The sequence below is a fragment of the Labeo rohita genome, chromosome 19 (assembly GCF_022985175.1).
Source record: "Labeo rohita strain BAU-BD-2019 chromosome 19, IGBB_LRoh.1.0, whole genome shotgun sequence".
Lineage (NCBI taxonomy): Eukaryota > Metazoa > Chordata > Actinopteri > Cypriniformes > Cyprinidae > Labeo > Labeo rohita.
In genome coordinates, this window is record NC_066887.1 from 6,038,863 (window position 1) to 6,059,385 (window position 20,523).

Sequence of the window (20,523 nt, forward strand, 5' to 3'; positions counted from 1 at the left end):
CAGCAAATGACAAAAACGCATCATTTTTTTTAACATCATTACTCCAGTCTTCAGCTGCTTCATTTTTATTTTTATTTTTTATTTTTTTATTTTTTTTTTTAGGATTCTTTAAAAAAATTACATTAAAGTTTACTGAACAGCATTTTACTGAAACAGAATTTTTTTGCCAAAATATAATTATTTACTGTTACTTTTTTTAATGCATCCTTGTTGAATACAAGTAATTTTTTTTTAAATCTCAGTCTAAACTTATGAATGGTAGTTTAACATAAAAAAGAAAAGAAACCAAAACTTGTAATCAGCAAGGGCACATTAATCAAAAGTGACAGTAAAAAAATAAAAAAGTATAATTGTTGCACATATTTTCTGTTTCAATAAAATGCTGTTCAGTGAACTTTTTGTTCATCTAATTATCCTAAACCTTTCCACAAAAAATATGAATAAGCACAACTGTTTTCAACACCGATAATAATCAGAAATGTTTCTTGAGCAGCAAGTCAGCATATTAGAATGATTTCTAGGCTCATTTGACACTGAAGACTGGAGTAATGATGCTAAAAATTCAGCTTTTAAAAAATAAATTAAAATAAGTTGCATTTTAAAATAAAATGGAAAACAGCTGTTTTAAATTGTAGTATTTCACAATATTATTCAGTGTGTCTATTTACACTAAGTGCAAATAGCCCACCTTGTTGACTATTTATTAGGCTATTTAGACTAACTTCGCCCACCAACAAGAGAAAATCAACGCTACATTAGAAGGGTATCAAACGTTATCACTAGTGGTGTGAATGGTAAAATGCATGCCATAGTCATTTTGACTAGAGGTCGACCGATATTGGATTTTACTGATACCGATAACTAGGTTGGACCACACTGGCCGATACTGATTAATCGACCAATAGTTTTTAAAATGGATACTAAACGGAAAATAAATAGTGCCCTACTATTTAAAAAAAAAAGTTGCCTACTGAACCATACTTATTCATTGTAAATGAATACAAATATTAATATTAATTATACATTGATCATTGCAGTTCATTGTTTATTAATGTTAACAAAAGCAACTAATTTTTTTTTTTTAAATATATCAGTAAATGCTGAAATTAACACACTCTAACAAGGAATAATACTGCTATTCTACAGCTTCTATCAATCTTAATGTTACAAATGGACTCATATTGTAAAGTGTTACCACTACATCAGCAATCAAGCTGAAGATGGCCATCTTTAAATATCTACACAAAGGCCGCAGTACTGAAATTGCATACATATGGATATTGTGTACTTTCACAAATTAACTGCTTCTATTCTAGAACATTTGTGGTTATCTAATCAAAATATAAAATTATGTTAGTCACACAACGGGCAAAAGTGCAGCGCTGCGTCTAGAAGAACTCACAGCTGTCCGGTATCACACACACTGGACGCGTCGCATTCAATTCAAGCGGCGTCTACAAGACTTTATTTGATCACCAAACAGGCAAAAGTATACTGCTGTGCTTTCTCCACTAATGCAGCATCTAGTCACCAAATTCATCGCTTAGTAATGACATGAAAACATGCACTACAGTATACTGTACACACCGTTTCGTTGTCGATGTTTTAAATCCGCCTTTGAAGTTCCCCGCTCTGTGCAGCGCGCAGTGTCACGTGTCTAAACAAACGGCACGTGCTGTCAGTGATTTCCGCCGCTAGAGGCCGCTCTCCTAACAAAGACTATAGAGACTTTACTGTATGACGACCTTCTCAACAACCGCTCCAACAACGGACCCAACCCGGATAAAACTATCGGCATGGATTTTTGCGGATAACCGATAGTTCCACCAATCAACTATCGGTGCCGATTAATCGGCAAAACCGATACATCGGTTTTGACGCGACTGACCCGGGTTCAAATCCGCCTTTTGCCGAACGTTTTTTTTTTTCAAATCTCGTGTCACATCGGGCATTTTTGATAAAAATCAAAGAAATGATCCAGAAGTTGAAAATAAAGTATCAGGTAGGGATAGGGTAGGTTTAGGGAGGGCTTATATTTTCCCAATAAGGTGACATCCATTTAATCATTTGAATGAAAATGTAATTTACACTCAATACGTTATTATTGCATGTTTTACTACAGTACTAATGTGCAGATAATTTGCAATAAGTATAAATAGCAGAAAAACCTGCTATTTTAACAGCGTAAATATAATCTATAGCTATTTGCACAAGGTGTAAATAGCATATTGCTAATATATATATATATATATATATATATATATATATATATATATTCGCTTATTGTTTTATCAAAAAACTGCTGCCTCGGTGAACATAAGAGATTTCCTTCTAAAACATTAAATAAAAGTTAACTATTTCAAACTTTTTGACCCGCAGTGCAAATGAATGAACTTTTACTCAGTGTAGTATCCGAGTGTGTTTCTCATCAAAAGTGTACAGACTATAAAATCAGTTAACAGAAAAGAAATGAAAACTGTTTTTGTTTGAGCTACTAGAACTGAACTGTAGCCTAACTGCCGTTATAAAAGCAAGTGGTCACACTCGCAGTGGTGCTGCTGATATTCAAAATAAAAGAAAGTAATAATTAAAGTATAAATAAATACAAATAAAAAATGGAAGAGAAGTGACCCAACAAACGTTTCCATATAGCCCGTACTCGGCTGGTTATTGCTGGAGCGTTGTATTGAGTGATGGATGTTGCGCCGCATCAGTCGAGTAGCATCACTTCACTTCTGCCTCCGTACCGGTGCAGATCGTTCGCCGCCTCCTCACTGCGGTACTGCGCGACACCGTCAGAATTAACTAGTTGTTCCCCTTCAACTGCAACACGGGTGGAATAACTGAATGCTGCACATTCGCCTTTGAAAAAGAAAAGCAGAATCAACGTGTTTCACTTGAGCTGCAGAGGTAAGTGACATCACACGTGTGTTTGAATGAATCTCGATTTGGGACAGGACGTATACACGCGCCCGGCCCCACCTATGACAGCGCTGAAGGTTACACGCCTTTAGGATTTGGGAAGCAGTTAAACAATACAGCACTGGGGTGAGTCGCGTTGAGGCGAACGCTCTATTTAGCGTTATTCATGGCGCAGTTATGCTCAGAAATAAAGTTGCATGCTGTCATAGTGCGGGGCACTGCGGATGAGAGGAGACTGATGAAGCTGCACGTTTTTCCCTGTCTCTATTTTTGGCTGCTCCTCTCGCCTTCGAGGCCAGACTGGTTAATATCTCATCCGTTGAACATATGAAACGGCTGTATATGATAAAAACTGCGTGCAATGATTTAGAAATGTGTAAAGATGCGTTTATAATTACATTTAAAATGCAGTGGTCTAGTGGTGATGAAATAAGCAATACTGTATGCAGTACTGTAAAGATACTGGAGGTAATATTTGGAGTGCCTCAGAATGACACACTGGCGAAACCATCTGGAAATCTTTATAGAGATCTTTTGTACTTTTGTAGTAATAAATATATTTTACACTGAATGAAATTCAATATATATCAACCCTGCTGAAAAAAAAAAAAAACAGCTAAAACCAGCCTTTAGGCTGGTTGGCTGGTTTTAGCTGGCCATAGCTGGTCAGCAGGCTGGTTTTAGACGGGTTTTGGCCACTTTCCCAGCCTGGTCATGCTAAAACCAGCCTGACCAGCCTGGCCAGGTTGGGAGACCAGCTAAAACCAGCTACTTCCAGCTTAAACCAGCTAAGACCAGCCAACCAGCCTATGCTGGTTTTAGCGGGTTTTATTGTTATTTTTTTATTTTTTTAAGCAGAAAAGTGCCTAAAACCTGTCCTTTATGATGGGGTTAATGGAGGAAACAGTTTTTGTAGAAACTTGTGGGCTTTATCTTATTCCTCAGAGAGCCTGTCCTATTTAAAACATGTCTAGACACTCTCCAGAGAGGGTTATGAGGGTTCAGGGATGTATGCTGTTTAGGATGAGGTTTGGACTGATAAGGTATAAATGACTGGTTTGTAGCCTATTGTTTTTGTTTTTTTTTCTTTCTCCCCAGTCCTGTCTTGTGGTACATCGCTACAAAAAGTTAAAGGAATAGTCCACCCATAAATTACCTTTCATCATTTACTCACCCTTGTGTCTTTCAAAACCTGTATGATTTTTTTTTTCTTTTTTTTTCTGCAGAATACAAAAGATGATGTTTTTAGGAATGCTGGTAACCAAACAGTTTATGTTCCTGTTGACTTCCTTTGTATTGACAAAAATGGTGGAACTCAATGGGAACCAAAACTGGTCGGTTATAACATTCCTCAAAACATTTCCTCAGGTCTACAACAATGTAAAGGAGATTAAATAATGACAGAATTTTCATTTTTGGGTGAGCTACAGTTGAGGTCAAAAGTTTACGGGCTTGATTCTTAATACTGTGTTGTTACGTTAATGAGCCACAGCTGTTTTTTTGTTTGTTTTGTTTATGATAGTTGTTCACTGAGTCTCTTGTTTGTCTTGGACAGGTAAACTGCCTGCTGTTCTTCAGAAAAATCCTTCAGGGGGTCTCACAGTTTTTTGGGGGCGGGGTTTCAGGATTTTTGTGTATTTGAACCCTTTCCAACAATGACTGTATGATTTTGAGTTCCATCTTTTTACACTGAGGACAACTGAGGGACTCACGCAACCATTACGGAAGATTCAAATGCTCAGTGATGCTTCAGAAGGAAAAACCGTGCATTAAGAACCGGGGGTGAAAACTTTTGAAACAGAATGAAGAACTACATTATTCTTATTTTGCCTAAATATCATATATATTATTTAATTTAGCACTGCCCTTCAGAAGCTAGAAAAGATGGTACAGAAGTCAAATTTACCTTGATGTTCAAATTCAAAATGTGTATACCCCTGGCTCTTAATGCATAATTTTTCCTTCTGGAGCATCAGTGAGCATTTGAACCTTCTGTAATAGTTGCATATGAGTCCCTCAGTTGTCCTCAGTGTGAAAAGATGGATCTCAAAATCATACAGTTATTGTTGGAAAGGGTTCAAATACACAAAATTGCTGAAAAACCAAATAATCTATGGGACCTGAAGGATTTTTCTGAAAAACAGCGGGCAGTTTAACTGTTCAGGACAAACAAGGGACTCATGAACAACTATGACTAAACAAAAAAACACAGCTGTGGATTTTTATAAATTCAGCTATTATTTTCTCTTGTGGTCTATATGTAAACATCTTTTATGCAAAATATCTTATTCAGGTCAGTACTAAAAAATAACTTGGATTTTGTATGATCCCTCTTATTTTTGGTCAAATAATTTACATTTTGCAGATTCTGCAAGATGTATGTAAACTTTAGACCTCAGCTGTATCTCTTTTATAGTCAGCATTTTATAGTTAAAAGCTTATTTTGTCTCATTCAAGTCAAAGAGTTTTATTATGTTTCATAATCCTGGCAGAGTACACTTTCCACACTGTCAAGTAAACTAAAGCTTACTTATTTCTACAGGGATCTCATATTGATAGTTATTTCGCACAAAAACGTAAGAATTCAGAATATGAGCCAATTTGCATGTCACCCACTTTTCTATTTTAATTGGTTATTGAAAATTGAATCTACCTTAATTACATTTTTATTGACGTGAAAATAACAAAGAGATTAGTTTTTCCACATTAAGTCAGTCATCACATCTATATAGCGCTTTATACAATACAGAATGTTTTAAAACAGATCCACAGGAATAAAGAGAAAATTAGTAGCATTGTTGAGTTTCAACAATTATAAAATGGCTTCATTTTCAGCTATAAATCAGCTCTACAGAAGATAATTACCAGTATTCAGGTCAGTTCAGTTCAGTGGTAGTGTCAATGTTACAGAGTTCATCAAATTACGAAACTAATTCTGTCCAGCTATAAAGCAGCTCTAAAGACGAAAATAGTGTCATTATACAAATCAATTGACTTTGAGATGAAATGACTGCAATGGCAGCTCTGTCATTATCAATTTTACTTTAGTTCTCATCAAGTCCTGTCAGTGCAATCAAATCCATAATATTTTTGAAAGTTAAATGAAAGTTAAATTATAATAAAAATTTCCTTACAATTTACTCACCCCATGCCATCCAAGATGTTCATGTCTTTCTTTCTTCAGTTGAAAAGATTCCAGGATTTTTCTCCATATATGGGGATCCAATGCAGCTTCAAATGGCTCTACACGATCCCAGCCAAGGAATAAGAGCCTTATCTAGTAAAACGATTGGTCATTTTCTATTATATGCAAATTCTCATCTTACACTAGCTCTGTGATGTGTATGTGCAACTTGACACATTATGTAATCATGTTGGAAAGGTCATGTGTTGTTAGTTTATCATCTGTGCACTTTGGTTCAAAAAAGGCAGGGAAATGTTTTCCTCAAAACCTTCAGTTCATTTCAGCTGAAGAAAGAAAGACATGAATATCTTGGATGACATGGCAGTGAGTAAATTATCAGGACATTTTTATTCTGGAAGTGAACTAATCCTTTAACTCTCTTCTAAACCCTTTTTTAAACACTACTAGTACTATACTAGTTTGTTATAGTGGTTGTGTTTGTTTTGGCAGTTCAGGGTTAGTAATGATAATTAACTGTTGCTGATTTACAAGCCGTTAACCACATATTTGAAATTGTGCGCAGTCCATTAAAGGGCCATATTTGTCTAATCTGATCATTGCATCCCTCTGTTGTGGATCTTAGGGCCTTTGATGCGATCAAACATATGATTTCTTAAAAGCAGTAACCTTTTAATGGACTTTCAGGCACAGTGAGCATGACCTTTTAAGGGTAAATGCGATTTAATGTTCAGTCATACATATTTTTGTCCAGCTCATGCCTTTTCATTCTGTCCTCATTCTTTACTGATTCTGTATCACTATTCAGTTCAGGTTTTTATTCTTCATAACCAGCTATTCTTACACTTCTTATCTCTAACTGATTCTCTGCTATTAGTATCGCCAGGCCTCAAACTGACTGACATCAACATGGGCATTGAGAGTCAGGGCGCTGTGCGCCCTGCAGGAAACCTGACGCCAAAGCAGGTCAAGACATTTCAGAATGTGGAGCCGAAAGCACTTGGGGTGAGTGTCACATGACACCAGCAAAACTGATAACAAATGTGGGAAAAAGTGCACAGGAATATCATCTGGTTATTTCTCATACTGTAAGCCACTGGTGTTGCACTTTTCGTACAATATGAAAGCATGAATGGTTTTGTAATGTCATTATGCAAATGTTTGAAGCTGTGCAGAGTCAAAAAATATTGCTCAAAAGCAATCATAATGGTTTTCTGTTATAAAACCATTGTAATGGCCTTTGGCAGCAAACTAAGTTAATGTTGTTCTGTTGTTTCAGTCCATTCAGATCATTATTGCGGTCTTGTGCTTGTGTCTGAGCATCACCATTCTTCAGCTTTATGAAGAGGTTCACTTCTCTCCTGATGTCATTGTTGTGGTAGTGATTGTTGTTCAGGTAAGCTGAATTTGCTAATGTACCTTAAAAGCAAGATGTAACCTGTTATGAATCCAGTTGTTACTAAGAATGTTGCAAACTTTAATAATCCTCTCTTGTTAGTTGCTTGTGTCTGGGTCCATTTTAATCCATGCTGGACGGTTCCCATCTCTGTTTTGGGTGAGTACAAGTTCAAGGTTTGCAGAATCAATGAAACTACTGACCTACTCACCTACCCACCCTGAACTACACTACTAGTGAAAATTTTGGACAAGCTTGACAATTTTTTATATTGATTTTAACACTTATGCATATGATTGCAATTAGTTTTGTAAAAAAAAAAAAAAAAAAAAAACTTTTTTTTTTTTTTTTTTTTTTTTGGTTTTGGAGCAGATAGTGAATGCCTAATGCTTATGCATAAATGACTAAAATTAGTTTCATAGAAAAATATAAATTGTGCCTGTCTACAGTTTTTGTTTTGTTTGTTTTATTGTTTTGTATCTTTTTTTTGTTTTGTTTTGTTTTGTTTAGTTTTTTGTGTTGTAGAAAATATTAGTTTTAGATGATTTTCTTAGAAGTTATTTTGTTTTGTGTTATGCTTTGTGTTTTCATTTTATTTTGTTTGGTTTTGGAGCACGTAGTGAATGCTTAATGCTTATGCATAAATGACTGAAATTAGTTTTATTAAATATGTGTAAATTGTGCCTGTTTACAATTTCTTAAAATCTGTTTTGTTTTGTTTTTCTTTGCTTTTTGTTGTTGTTATTGTTGCTTTGTGTCATTTTGTTTCATTTTCTTTGTTTTGTGTTATGCTTTTAGTTCATGTTTTATTTCATTTGGTTTTGGAGCAGATAGTGAATGCTTAATGCTTATGCATAAATGACTAAAATGCGCGTATTTACACTTTTCTTAAAAGCTTAGTTTTGTTTTTTGTTGCTTTGTGTTGTTTTGTTTTCTTTGTTTTTCAGAAAAAATATGAGTTGTGTCTTTTTATGATTTTATTAAGAGATGTTTTGTTTTGTGTTATGCTTTGTTTTTTTGTTTGTTTGTTTTTTGTTTTTGTTTTTTTTGCTTTGTGTTTTGTTTTCTTTGTTTTGTTTAGTTTTTTGTTTTGTAGAAAAATAAGACCTGTGTCTGTTTATGATTTTCTTAAAAGTTGTTTTGTTTTGTGTTATGCCTTGTTTTGTTTTGTTTTTTGTTTGTTTTTATTATTATTATTATTATTATTATTATTATTATTATTATTATTATTATTATTATTATTATTATTATTTCGTTTGGTTTTGGAGCAGATAGTGAATGCTTAATGCTTATGCATAAAGGATTGAAAAAAAAATCTACTAGATGGATGACTGAAATTAGTTCTATTGAAATATATAATATATAAATTGTGCCTGTTTACACTTTTGTAAAAGTTTTTTAAAAGCAGATTGTGAAAGTTTACTGCTTATGCATAATTGTTAGAAAAATATATGGGTTGTGTCTGTTTATGATTTTTTTTTTGGGGTGGAGGTTGGCAGGGGAGGTGTTTGGTTTAGGAGCCAACAATTGCATAATTACAAATCCATCACACATGTGAAATAACTGAAACCTGTCAAGTGTTAATCTATGCAAAGAACAAGAAAACACTTTGATCTGGTCCCTACATAATTCTCATGCTTCCATTTGTGTTATGTCGTAGTTTGATGACTATAAAATAATCATCATACAGAATTCTGTTGACTGGCATTGTATTTCAGTATTTTTTTAGTCTTGCATTGCCTTTCATTTTTCAGTGTTTTATCAAATTACATTAAATGAGTTATATGAACTGTACAGTAACTTCTGTCCCGCCATGTGAAGGTGAAAGCCACACTTGTTGCTCACCTGGTCAGTGCAGCGTTTTCCACTGCCGTTCTTGGGCTGCTGTCCCGTCACCTGCCATACCGTCAGGACACGTACCACTGTGAGCACTGCAGGAGACTGGAGATCTATGCTGTGGTGAGCTCACACATCTGCTGCTCTCTCACTGCACTGCTGAGCGTCTTGCATTATGGGTTTGCCCAGTTCTGCACATATATATAGACCATCTGTATACATGCAGTATATCGATGATGAATGCATGTGGGTGAGGGTGCATTGGGAAGGATGAAACACTTTAAGTGGGGATGATGTGTTGAACTGGCCACATCAACTTTCTTGTTACAGTTTTTTCTTTAACCAATTTCCTTGATGCCTTTTCAAAGGACTGTACCGAAGTGCAAAACATAGCATCTTCAAAACTTTCAATAATGATGAGTGTCTGTCAGAAATCCAGGTTCATATACTTCATATGGTTGAAGAATGGTTAGGTATTCTGAAGACTGTTCAGTGGAGCTAAATAACTCTTTGTCTGTTTTTTTGTTTGTTTGTTTGTTTTTTTTTTTGTTTGTTTGTTTGTTTTTTTTGTAACATAAGGTGAAATTTAAAAGTTGGAATCTAGTTTTAGTATTTTGCTTTGCTTAAATCTTACATTAGAATTATACAAAGTATGTGATTTAAGCTTTTAACTTTTTTTAGCCAGTGTTGGGGCTTATTTAAGTGAAAGACTGTTGCTGGAATTAACATAACATTTTTGAATGAAATACAAAGAGAAAAAAGACACAGTTTTGCTATTTGGGGTACTGGCTTGTGATTTAATATGGGGGTTGTGTATATGCAACTTACACTTTTATTAAATTGCTTCAAATTGGAAAGCAATTTAAGTAGTTTGCTTGGAAATTGAAAATTATTTTTAGGTAGAACTCCAATTGGTTGATCCGGATTGTTGAGATAGATAGATATGAATAGTTGACCTAAGGTATAACACAATTGATAGGTTCACAGCTCTCCTTTTTATACATTACTGCTTTGTACTGCTTTCATTTTGTGCTATTATATATTTATATAACCAACCTTTACTGACCCTTTGCACTTGGTACAGACTTTTTCCCGATGCTGGAGAAAATGAATAAAACAGTGCCCTTTCAAGGTATTTGGACTTGTAAAATTAAATTATATACATATGTATTGTAAAATATTGTGGTTTTCTTACTTTTAGGTGATTGGTTGCATTTATTTATTTATTGGCACTGTATATATCGAACTGTGAGGCTGCTTATGTTTATATGCATGTTTTTAATGTTTTGAACCCAGTGATGAACCCACATTCACACTTTTTGGGCCAGATTTATTAAACATGGCAAATTAGCATGAGAGCGCAGGTGCATAAAAGCATCGATGGGAGTCATCTTTCATGATTCATTTAAATTCCCTCCATCCATATGTTTTGCATCTGAAACAGAAACTCCTACAAATGCATATGCAATAAGGTAAGCCCCAAAAATAACGGTGTCCCCACCTTTCAAATGCTAATTTTTCCACTGTCTGTCTTTAGTAATCCCGACTTTTTTTTGTTTGTTTGTTTGTTTGTTTTTTTGCTGGTGCATGGTTAGTAAATCTGGCCCTTAGTCTGACACCAACCAAAAACTCAGGTTTTTGGAAATAAGTGAATAGTTTCTTTGACTAACAAAACAACCTTAATAATATCTGTCCAATTGTCTATGTTTTTTGGGGTTTGTCTTAATCTCAGAAGTCCAAAACCTTTCTGAGGGCACTGTAGTTTGTCAAGGAAGCCAAAAAACTGTAACAGTTTTTCTAAATTGGCTAATTGGGTGTGCTTGCAGCTACATTTATATGGAAATAATATCATTATAGCTATATATGTCAAGTGAGGCCGGTCTTTGGCAAAATTCAACATGATTTTGTCTCTTGTGTCTGCTTTTCCAAAGCAACAATATTGTTTCAGGAAGTGCACTTATACTGTCGAGAGAAATTGTAAAGTAAGTAATTCTTACCTTTATGTTTGCCTTTGTTTACATGAATGTGCTTAATTATATGCTGATAATGCAAGAAAAAATAAACAGGTAAATTGAAACTAACATTTTCCTAAAATGGTTAACATTGTTTAAAACTCCAGAAATCTAATTACAAACACATAGGATGTTAATTCAGGTAAACTGGGCCACCAGTATGACAGCATTTTAAAAAGTGGTCCAGTTTGCCTGAATTCACCCTACAGTTCAGGATCTGCCTATTGTTCTCATAGCTTTGTGTGTATTTGTAGGAGAGTGAATGCATGTGTTAGCTGGGTGTGGGTCATTTTGAAGATTGTGTTGTCGGTTTTGCACTTTGGGCCAGTTGTCTGAAAATGCTTCAGAATAAAAGATACCTTTAATTATTTGTAGATGTGCTGTGAAAACTTAGAGGGTCAATCTTGCTAATCTTGTATCTGTTTTACTGATGTGCTTATCCACGTTTGTAACTTAGAAATTCTCTCTGGCATCTTACAAACATGTGGACGAGTATGTCAGCTTAGATCGCTATGGTTATTATTTTGCCTCAAATTGTTGTTCTTCTGTCTCTTTTGGCTGATCTCAGCTCTTGATTGACGGCTTCTTGGCCACACTGGTTCTGTTTCTGGTGGTGGAGTTGGCGATCTGCATTGTAACCATTTTGTTTGGACTCAGTGCTTTGGCTAAAGGTGGCATGCAGGTCAGTTAAACACATGCACAACAAAATAGCAGGAGATTGTATAGATTGTATAGCAGGGTCAGAAATAAAAGGAGTCATGACATGGGTTCTTTTATTATTTTAAAGGAGAAGTCCACTTCCAAAACAACAATTTACTAATAATTTACTCACCCCCTTGTCATCCACGATGTTCATGTCTTTCTTTCTTCGGTCGTAAAGAAATTATGTTTTTTTGAGAAAAACATTTCAGCATTTTTCTCCATATAATGGACTGATATGGTGCCCCGATTTTGAACTTCCAAAATGCAGTTTAAATGTGGCTTAAAACGATCCCAAATGCGGTTGTGAACGATCCCAGCCGAGAAAGAAGGGTCTTATCCAGCGAAATGATTGGTTATTTACATAAAAAATACAATTTAAATACTTTTTATTCCCAAACGCTCGTCTTGCCTTGCAGTCCTTGAACTGGCACACAGCTGGCCTCCGGGGCCCAAGTACCCCTTTTTCCCCCAGTGGGCCTCCTTGCACAGATACTGTGCAAGATCAGGGAGGACGAGGAGCAGGTTCTGCTGGTTGCGCCATACTGGCCCACCCGGACCTGGTTTCCAGAACTCATTTCCCTCGTGGCAGCCCCTCCCTGGAAAATCCCCTTGAGGAGAGACCTTCTTTCTCAGGGGATGGGCACAATTTGGCACCCGCGCCCCGACCTGTGGAACCTGCGTCTGGTTCCTGGACGGGACGCGTCAGACCTCTCCAGCCTTCCACAGGGCGTGATAGAAACTATCACTCAGTCCAGAGCCCCCTCCACAAGGCAGGCTTATGCACTGAGATGGGGTCTGTTCGTCGACTGGTGTTCCTCTCGCGGGGAGGACCCACAGAGATGTACGATTGCAGTAGTGCTTTCCTTCCTGCAGGAAAAGTTGGAGCGCAGGCTGTCCCCTTCAACTCTCAAAGTGTACGTTGCTGCCATTGCAGCGTACCACGATGCAGTGGATGGAACATCCCTAGGTAAGCACCAACTCATCGTGAGGTTCCTGAGGGGTGTGAGAAGGGTTAATCCCCCCAGGCCGCACCCCATACCCTCTTGGGACCTCTCCGTCGCCCTCCAGGGTCTGCGGGAGGCCCCATTTGAGCCACTTGCGTCAGTTGAGCTAAAATAACGTCACTCAAGACAGCGCTCCTGACCGCACTGGCCTCCATCAAGAGGGTAGGGGACCTACAAGCTTTCTCTGTCGACAAAGCGTGCCTAGAATTCGGGCCCGGCGATTCTCACATCATCCTGAGACCCCAGCCTGGTTATGTGCCCAAGGTTCCCACCACGCCTTTCCGCGATCAGGTGGTGAACCTGCAAGCTCTGCCCCTGGCCAGTTCGCGCTCTGCGTATATACGTGGACCGCACTCGGCACTTCAGACGCACCGAGCAGCTCTTCGTCTGCTTTGGAGGTCAGCAGAAAGGGAATGCTGTCTCCAAACAGAGGTTGGCCCATTGGGTGGTAGATGCCATCTCCCTGTCGTACCAAAACCAGGGAGAGCCATGCCCCTTAGGTGTTCGTGCCCACTCCACACGGAGTGTTGCCTCATCCTATGCGTTGGCTCATGGCGCCTCACTAGCAGATATCTGTAGAGCTGCGGGTCGGGCGACACCTAATACCTTCGCCAGGTTCTACAACCTTCGCGTAGAGGCCGTATCCTCCCGTGTCTTAACATAGACATCACAGGCGAGCGGGAGTCCGGCTGGTGTCGGCTTGCTGCGCCATTCCTAATGGATCCGTGCGCTATTTCCCTCAGTTGTTCCCTCCGGCAAACCTGGGTCCTCCATTCCCCGCAGTCAGGCCTAGTGCGGAGTAGTGCTTGTTTGTGCTCCGGTTGGGTCTCCTTGGCCCAGCAGGTTGTGGCAACATGTTTCAGTATTTTTCCACGGTCAGCCAGAAGGCCGATGTTTCCCTCATATATCCCTAAAATCTATGGATATATTGAATTTCTTGTGTTCCACATGTAGAGATTTCATGTGCTCCGCCCCCCCCCAACTCCTGCTTCAGTACAACTGGCATCCCTGTGGGGCCCCCTATTGGCCCCCAGGGCGTTGGGAAGGTTACGCTCATATCCGTCTGCTGACACGTCCGCCTGTCGGCACGCGGTGTGTTGCGTAACGCGACGTCTGGTTCGTGGCCTGTTCCATGGGTCTGTTCCCATATGTAACGTCGTAGTGAAACCACTGAAGGGAAATGTCTAGGTTACGTACGTAACCCTCGTTCCCTGAAGGAGGGAAAGGAGACATTACATCCCCTGCCAAGACCTGACGTCGCGCTGACGCCGGGCTGCAGCTCGGCTCCTCAGCAAAAGCCTGAATGAGTGGTTGCACGCCGCCATCTTATATACTCGTATGTACGGGGGAGTGGCTCGGCATGCAAATACCACTCGCCAATGTTCATGAATGTTCATTGGCCTTTTGAATAAGGCTTGGAGATGATTGGACTCTCAAGCGAGTTCCCATATGTAACGTCTCCATTCCCTCCTTCAGGGAACGAGGGTTACGTACATAACCTAGACGTTAGGGTATGTCGAAAAACTCTGGCCATTTTTTCTCCCTCAACTTCAAAAATAATTTCAAAATCATCCTACATCACTGCAGAAGTTCCGACCCAGTCTTTGTAAAGTGAACATGCAAAAAAAGATTAAACACCCTTAACAAAAAAGGTAAAACAGTGATATAGGATGATTTCGAAGTTGAGGGAGAACATGAGATGGGAGTTTTTCAACATACTCTAACTGTCATGAACCGGAACAAAAACAGTCCAAGCATAGTAAGACAAGACAAGCGTTTGGCATTAAAAAGTATATAAATTGTATTATTTTTATTAAAATAACCGACCGTTGCGCTACATAAGACCCTTCTTTTACAACTGAATTTGGGATCGTTTGAAGCTGCATTTAAACTGCATTTTGGTTCAAACTCGGGGCACCATATGAGTCCATTATATGAAGAAAAATGCTGAAATGTTTTCCTCAAAAAACATTATTTCTTTACAACTGAAGAAAGAAAGACATGAACATCTTGGATGACAAGGGGTTGAGTAAATTATTTGTTGTTCTGGAAGAGGACTTCTCCTTTAATACATGATAATTAGGTTAGCGGATCTGGTAAACCTCTAGTATAAAAGTGTTTCTCTTTCTAAAATAACTCAGCATGTAGACTGGTGTTCATTAATATTCTTAGATTATATCTTGCAATTTCCTCTTCAGAATTTTCCTTTCCATGGTGAACTAATATAATACAATACAGTGGCAAACTGTATGTTTTTCACAGCTTCCTGGTTTCAGACAGCGTGCTGCCTCATCTCACCCTGAGGCCGTCACCCCCAGCCAACCTCAGGTACACCAGAAGCACCTGTGTTGTTAACCTATGAAATTTCAGTTGGGATTCAGTCTTCCTTGCTTTTGTAACAGACTTAATGTAAAGTTAGAGCTATAGTCGGTCCATTACTTTCTCATCTTTAAAGGGGTCATCGGATGCTAAGTTCACTTTTTCATGTTGTTTGAACATTGTTGTGTGTTGGCAGTGTATGTACAAATCTACCCTATAATGATAAAAACCCATGCAGTGGTTTTTAATTAATCTGTAAAAATAATATCCCCTTTTTCAAATCGAGCCGTTCTCAGATGCCACTCCCACGATAGTTGATTGACATGAGCTCTTACCTTAGACCAGCTGTCACAGTCCAGTAACTTTCCATGTTTTGATGCCAGAGCAGGGATGTAAGTTAGACAAGAATATCTCAGATCGAGCGACTGAGGTGTTGTGTTGCTGGATGTAATAATGAACATAGTGGTCATCATTTACTCCCAACATCTGAGCTGCTGAAGATGCAGTAGACTGTGAATGGAATGCGCCTCCCGATCTACATATATCCGTCTATGTTCGCGCAAATCATTCATGATCCAGCTTCACTTACAGCAGAAGTGAGTATAAGCGTTTTTTTTATGCATCTTTGCGATCGCCTTTCCTTATAATGTGGTAGTTAGGAAGTTTAGCGGCTAAACGTGGCTAAATGCGGCTAATGTAAACAAGACCGTCTTTCCACAGAGAGAAGAGAGGGGCGGGGTAAGCAGGGCTCATTTGCATTTAAAGGAACAACCCCTTAGAATGAGATGATTTTTGCAGAGCTGGTTTTGGCAAGGTACAAAGGGTGTTGTTTTACAAAACCATTGAGAATTTTTAATCAAAGTATATTATAGACTTTTCATTAAGACTCTAAAGAATCATATCAACTTGTGGAAAATGGGCATCCGATGACCCCTTTAACACTTCACTAGTTCTTGAACCTGTCAACCAATCAAACATCTGTTTCTTCCCACTCATTCCAACCCTGCAGGTGGAGGTGATGGTGTCAGAGGTGGAGCCAGTGCCTGAGCGTGAACCTGAACCCAAATCTGAGCCCATAGAAGAAATCCCTAGCCCTCCCACTGAACCTCAAGTAGCCCCCATTGACTCTTTAACAGACGTTTGATGCTTCGTGCTCATGTGATCTGTATGTATATTGTAGAGATGACTGAGGTTTTAGCAGTGAGGGTTTTTGTATTTGTATTAGTGGTGTATGAAATCAACATGATAAGGCTTTATAATATAGGCCATTATCATTATAGTGATGGTTCAACCAAAAAAAGAAGTTCATTTACTCCCTCATGTTGTTCCAAACCCATGACTTTCTTTGGTACAATAAAAATGGATGGGGACCAGGGCTTCTCAAGCTCCAAAAAGGACAAAAAATCACAATGAAAACAAAAACAAGAGTGGTTCATATAACTTGTGCATTATATTCAAAGTCTTCTGAAATCATACATTTAGGTCATCCATTAAAAATATTGCTTGACTACTGTGATCACTGTTCATGTTCAGACATCCTACTACTAGTTTGTCCATTTGCCTTCCACAACAGAAAGAAAAAAACATTTTTTAAAAAGTTCTGGGTTTTGAAAAACATGGGGGTGAAATTTCATTTTAAGGTGAACTATTGCTTTAACATTGTATTACCTGCTATAAAAGACTGCAGTTTTTCTTCTTGTCTGTCAGCTGATGACTTAGTGTTTGCAAAGCAGCACAGACTGATATTCTTCAAATATTCAGGGTCAAACCTCACCTAACCCTAAACCTTAACTTTAAATCTTAAAGCCTAATCTACTGATTTCACATTGCTTGTTTTGTTTTTTCTTTTTCCTTAAAAAAGAGAGAATTTTCCTTTTGATAATCACTTAAAAGGTAACTGGCAGCAGAGATGTCATTATGACATTTGCATTCTGAATGGTGATTGGTCGTCTTTCTTGCATCTGTTTGCATAAAGAATTGTCATTGGTGCATGCTTGCATTCTTCCTTGCATATGTTTAATCATTCAGAGCATTTACACTGTGCAATATATACTGATTCTTGCAATGGCAAAACAGCTCTAATGTAGCATTTCATTTGCACTGAATCAAACCTGTGTTTAGGTTTTAGGCTTTGGTTCTGTGTGAATGAAATGTTACACAGACTAGAATTTAACTGTATTTGGTTTTCTATAGACGTGGAAAACCGGGAAATTTCAGGGAATTTGAACATTGTGATTTCCAGTCCTGGAAAAGTCATGGAAATTAGTGAATATAGTTTTTTGTTGTAATTATGCACAGATCTATATGGAAGTCAGTTTTGGGTTTTTTGGCATTTGTATGCCTTTATTTTAGATAGGACGGTGTAGTTGGACAATAAGCAAAGTGGGAGAGAGAGAAGGGGGTGTGATCGGGAAAGGTCCACGAGCTGGGATTCGAACTCGGGACGCACACAGCACAATGTGTGTCACTACCCACAAGGCCATTGGTACCGACATCAGTTTTTGCCACTGAATAAAAAAATAAAAATAAAAAAGGTAATTGTGACTTTTTATCTCAATTCTGACTTTTTCCTCGCAATTACGAGTTTATATTGCAATTCTGACTTTTTTCAAAATTGTGACATATAAACTCACAATTCTGAGAAATTAAGTCAAAATTGCATGATATAAAATCACAATTGCAAGAAATAAAGTCAGAATGATCAGAAAATACAAGTTTGTAACTCAGTTACGAGAAATAAAATCACTATTGCGAAATAAACTCACAATTCTGACTTTTCTTCTCAGAGTTGCATGATATAAATTCACAATTGTGAGAAATAAAGTCAGTATTATGAGATAAAACTCGCAATTCTGACTTTTCTTGGAAATGTGAATTTGTATCTCGCAATTCTGACTTTCTTCTCACAATTGCAAGGTTATATCTTGCATTTCTTATAAAATCCAATTTTGAGGGGAAAAAAAGACTGATATGTTCTCAGCACTGCGAGTTTATATCTCACAATTCAGACTTAATAACTCCCAACTGCGTGTTAAGTCAGAATTGCAAGATAAAGCCTAAACTCGTAATTCTAAGGGAAAAAAGTCAGAATTGTGAGTTTATTTCGCAATATCATGCAATTCTGACTTTATTTGTATTACAATTACAACTTTTTTTTCAGAATTGTAATACAAACTCGCAATTGCGAGTTATAAAGTTAGAGTTGCGTAATATAAACTCACAATTCTGAGTTTATATCACACAGTTCCGACTTTATAACTCACAACTGCAAGTTTATATCACCTAATTCTGAGAAAAAGTCAGAATTGTAGGATAAAAAGTTTGTTTGTTTCCTTAATTCAGTGGCGGAAACTGCCACTGTAGATCTATATTTTATTTAGCTAGAAATATTCTAGTTGCAATCTCTATAAAATGACTTCAGATTATTTATGTAATACAACTGGAAAATCATTGAAATTAATTAATCAAAAAATGTTGATAGCTTGACAGTTATTTTGCTGCCTTGCAAACACTGCAATTTTTGCAGTGTCTATCAGAATAAAGTAATGAAAAAATAAAAACGTTAATGAATGCAGAAAGATCATAGCATGATTGGTGTAAATGTAATCATAGCACAAAGAAACAGAATGTTGCATATGCTGCAGGGCAAAAAAAATGTATGTAAACAATGCAAGCATGTACAGTTGGATCCACCTAATGCAAGACATCATGATCAGGTAGCTGGTTAGCAGGAGGCTAATTTTAGATGTAGATTGTATATCACACCAGCTGTAAATTATTGTCAGCTGTCATCTATAACTACAAAAAATTATATTGCAGGTAATATCGTGTTAATTGAGAAATTGCACTCACCCCTGATCTGCAATAATAAATACTTCCATTGAGCTAACCTAATAACAAATAAAAATGCTCTGTATTATATGTTAATGTTTGTTACATAATGTAAAATATTCCCCCAGTTCATTTGGCCTTTTGAGTTAGTAATGTGTTGAAAATCTGATGACACAATATCTATATTCAACCTCTGTGCTCACAGAAGAATGAAAAATAGCTTGACAGAATATCTTAACAGAATGATATACATACAAGTTGGGCTTGATCTTTTACACTCTATTAAAGGGGAAAAAAAACATTGTGTTCTCCACTGTTAATATTAAACAGTGGCATGAGTTTCCTGTAGATATGATATATATTCCTGATTCAATGTCATTGGTGCTAATACACTAGAAAATCCATTTCAGTGCAGGATGAGGTTTTGTGTCTGAGAAACCATGTTTTCATCTTTCATATAAGCATTCTGCATCCTTAAAGTATCAATGGATCAGTGAGATAACCAGGAACCAGTTAGAATAGGGCGTTTATGTGTCATCTTTGGCCCTTTGTTTGCTTGCCATTATTTTTCACAAAGCTTATAGATCAGCTAATAGTTGTTGTACGTTACTCACACACCAGAGTCACAGAATGTCATTTTTAGTGTCTCTCAAATATCTGAATTTGTTAAAGTACAGTCATAATCCAAGGAACTACTGTTTTTATTACAGATCTAACAAACCAAAGCATTTGTCTCTTCTGTATCTCTCTTCTGTATGACTACTGTTTAGTAATATATTGTTCATCTGTATATTTCTGCTCTGGTCACTGTCACCTCTTGTTTAATTGTGAGTTTAAGCATGCTGCTATGAGTTTCCACTAAAGAAGGATCAAAGGAATTGTTGTTGACATTGTAGCACATTCTCATAGTGTTTGAAGTGCAGTGTATGTTAGGTGCTGAATGGACTAATTAAACCACTTTTATGCACCAACAATGTGAGATTATCATTTCTTATTACACGGATTCTTTTAGTGTATAAAAAGAACCTTGGCAGTAAATTGGTGTTTTTCATGCTGGTTTTTTTGTTCTGTTCTAGTCTATTCTATTCTGTTCTATTCTGTTTAATTCTATTGTTAATTTTACACTTTTTCTCCTACAGGATACTTTTAGCAAGTTGACATTGTCATGATGATTTTAATACTAATTATTACGTAATTAGATAATACATGTGCATCATTTAAATGTTTATTGACGAGTTCACTCTTACATATAATTAGCTGTGAGTATAGTAATGCATATTTGGCGTGCTGTCCGGGGAAGGGCTCCAAGCTCGGGAATGGCCCGAACCCAGAGAACCACCCCTAGGTGTAGTGAGAACT

The 20,523-nt window shown here is 37.3% G+C and overlaps 1 protein-coding gene across 3 annotated transcripts; it reads left to right on the forward strand.

Annotated features, from left to right (window-relative positions):
• The first annotated feature begins 2,716 nt into the window (after positions 1–2,716).
• si:dkey-81h8.1 (uncharacterized protein LOC100034657 homolog) lies at positions 2,717–20,127 on the forward strand. Of its 3 annotated transcripts, none has more exons than XM_051136456.1 (9): positions 2,717–2,910; positions 6,942–7,069; positions 7,344–7,460; positions 7,563–7,619; positions 9,282–9,419; positions 11,228–11,278; positions 11,877–11,990; positions 15,277–15,342; positions 16,343–20,127. In XM_051136456.1, the coding sequence occupies exons 2-9, from the start codon at positions 6,974–6,976 to the stop codon at positions 16,475–16,477; spliced, it is 774 nt and encodes a 257-aa protein (XP_050992413.1). In that variant the 5' UTR covers positions 2,717–2,910; positions 6,942–6,973; the 3' UTR covers positions 16,478–20,127. The 3 variants fall into 3 exon arrangements, with proteins under 3 accessions (XP_050992413.1, XP_050992415.1, XP_050992414.1); XM_051136457.1 differs by lacking the exon at positions 2,717–2,910 and adding an exon at positions 2,917–3,048; XM_051136458.1 differs by lacking the exon at positions 11,228–11,278.
• Positions 20,128–20,523: the final 396 nt, after the last annotated feature.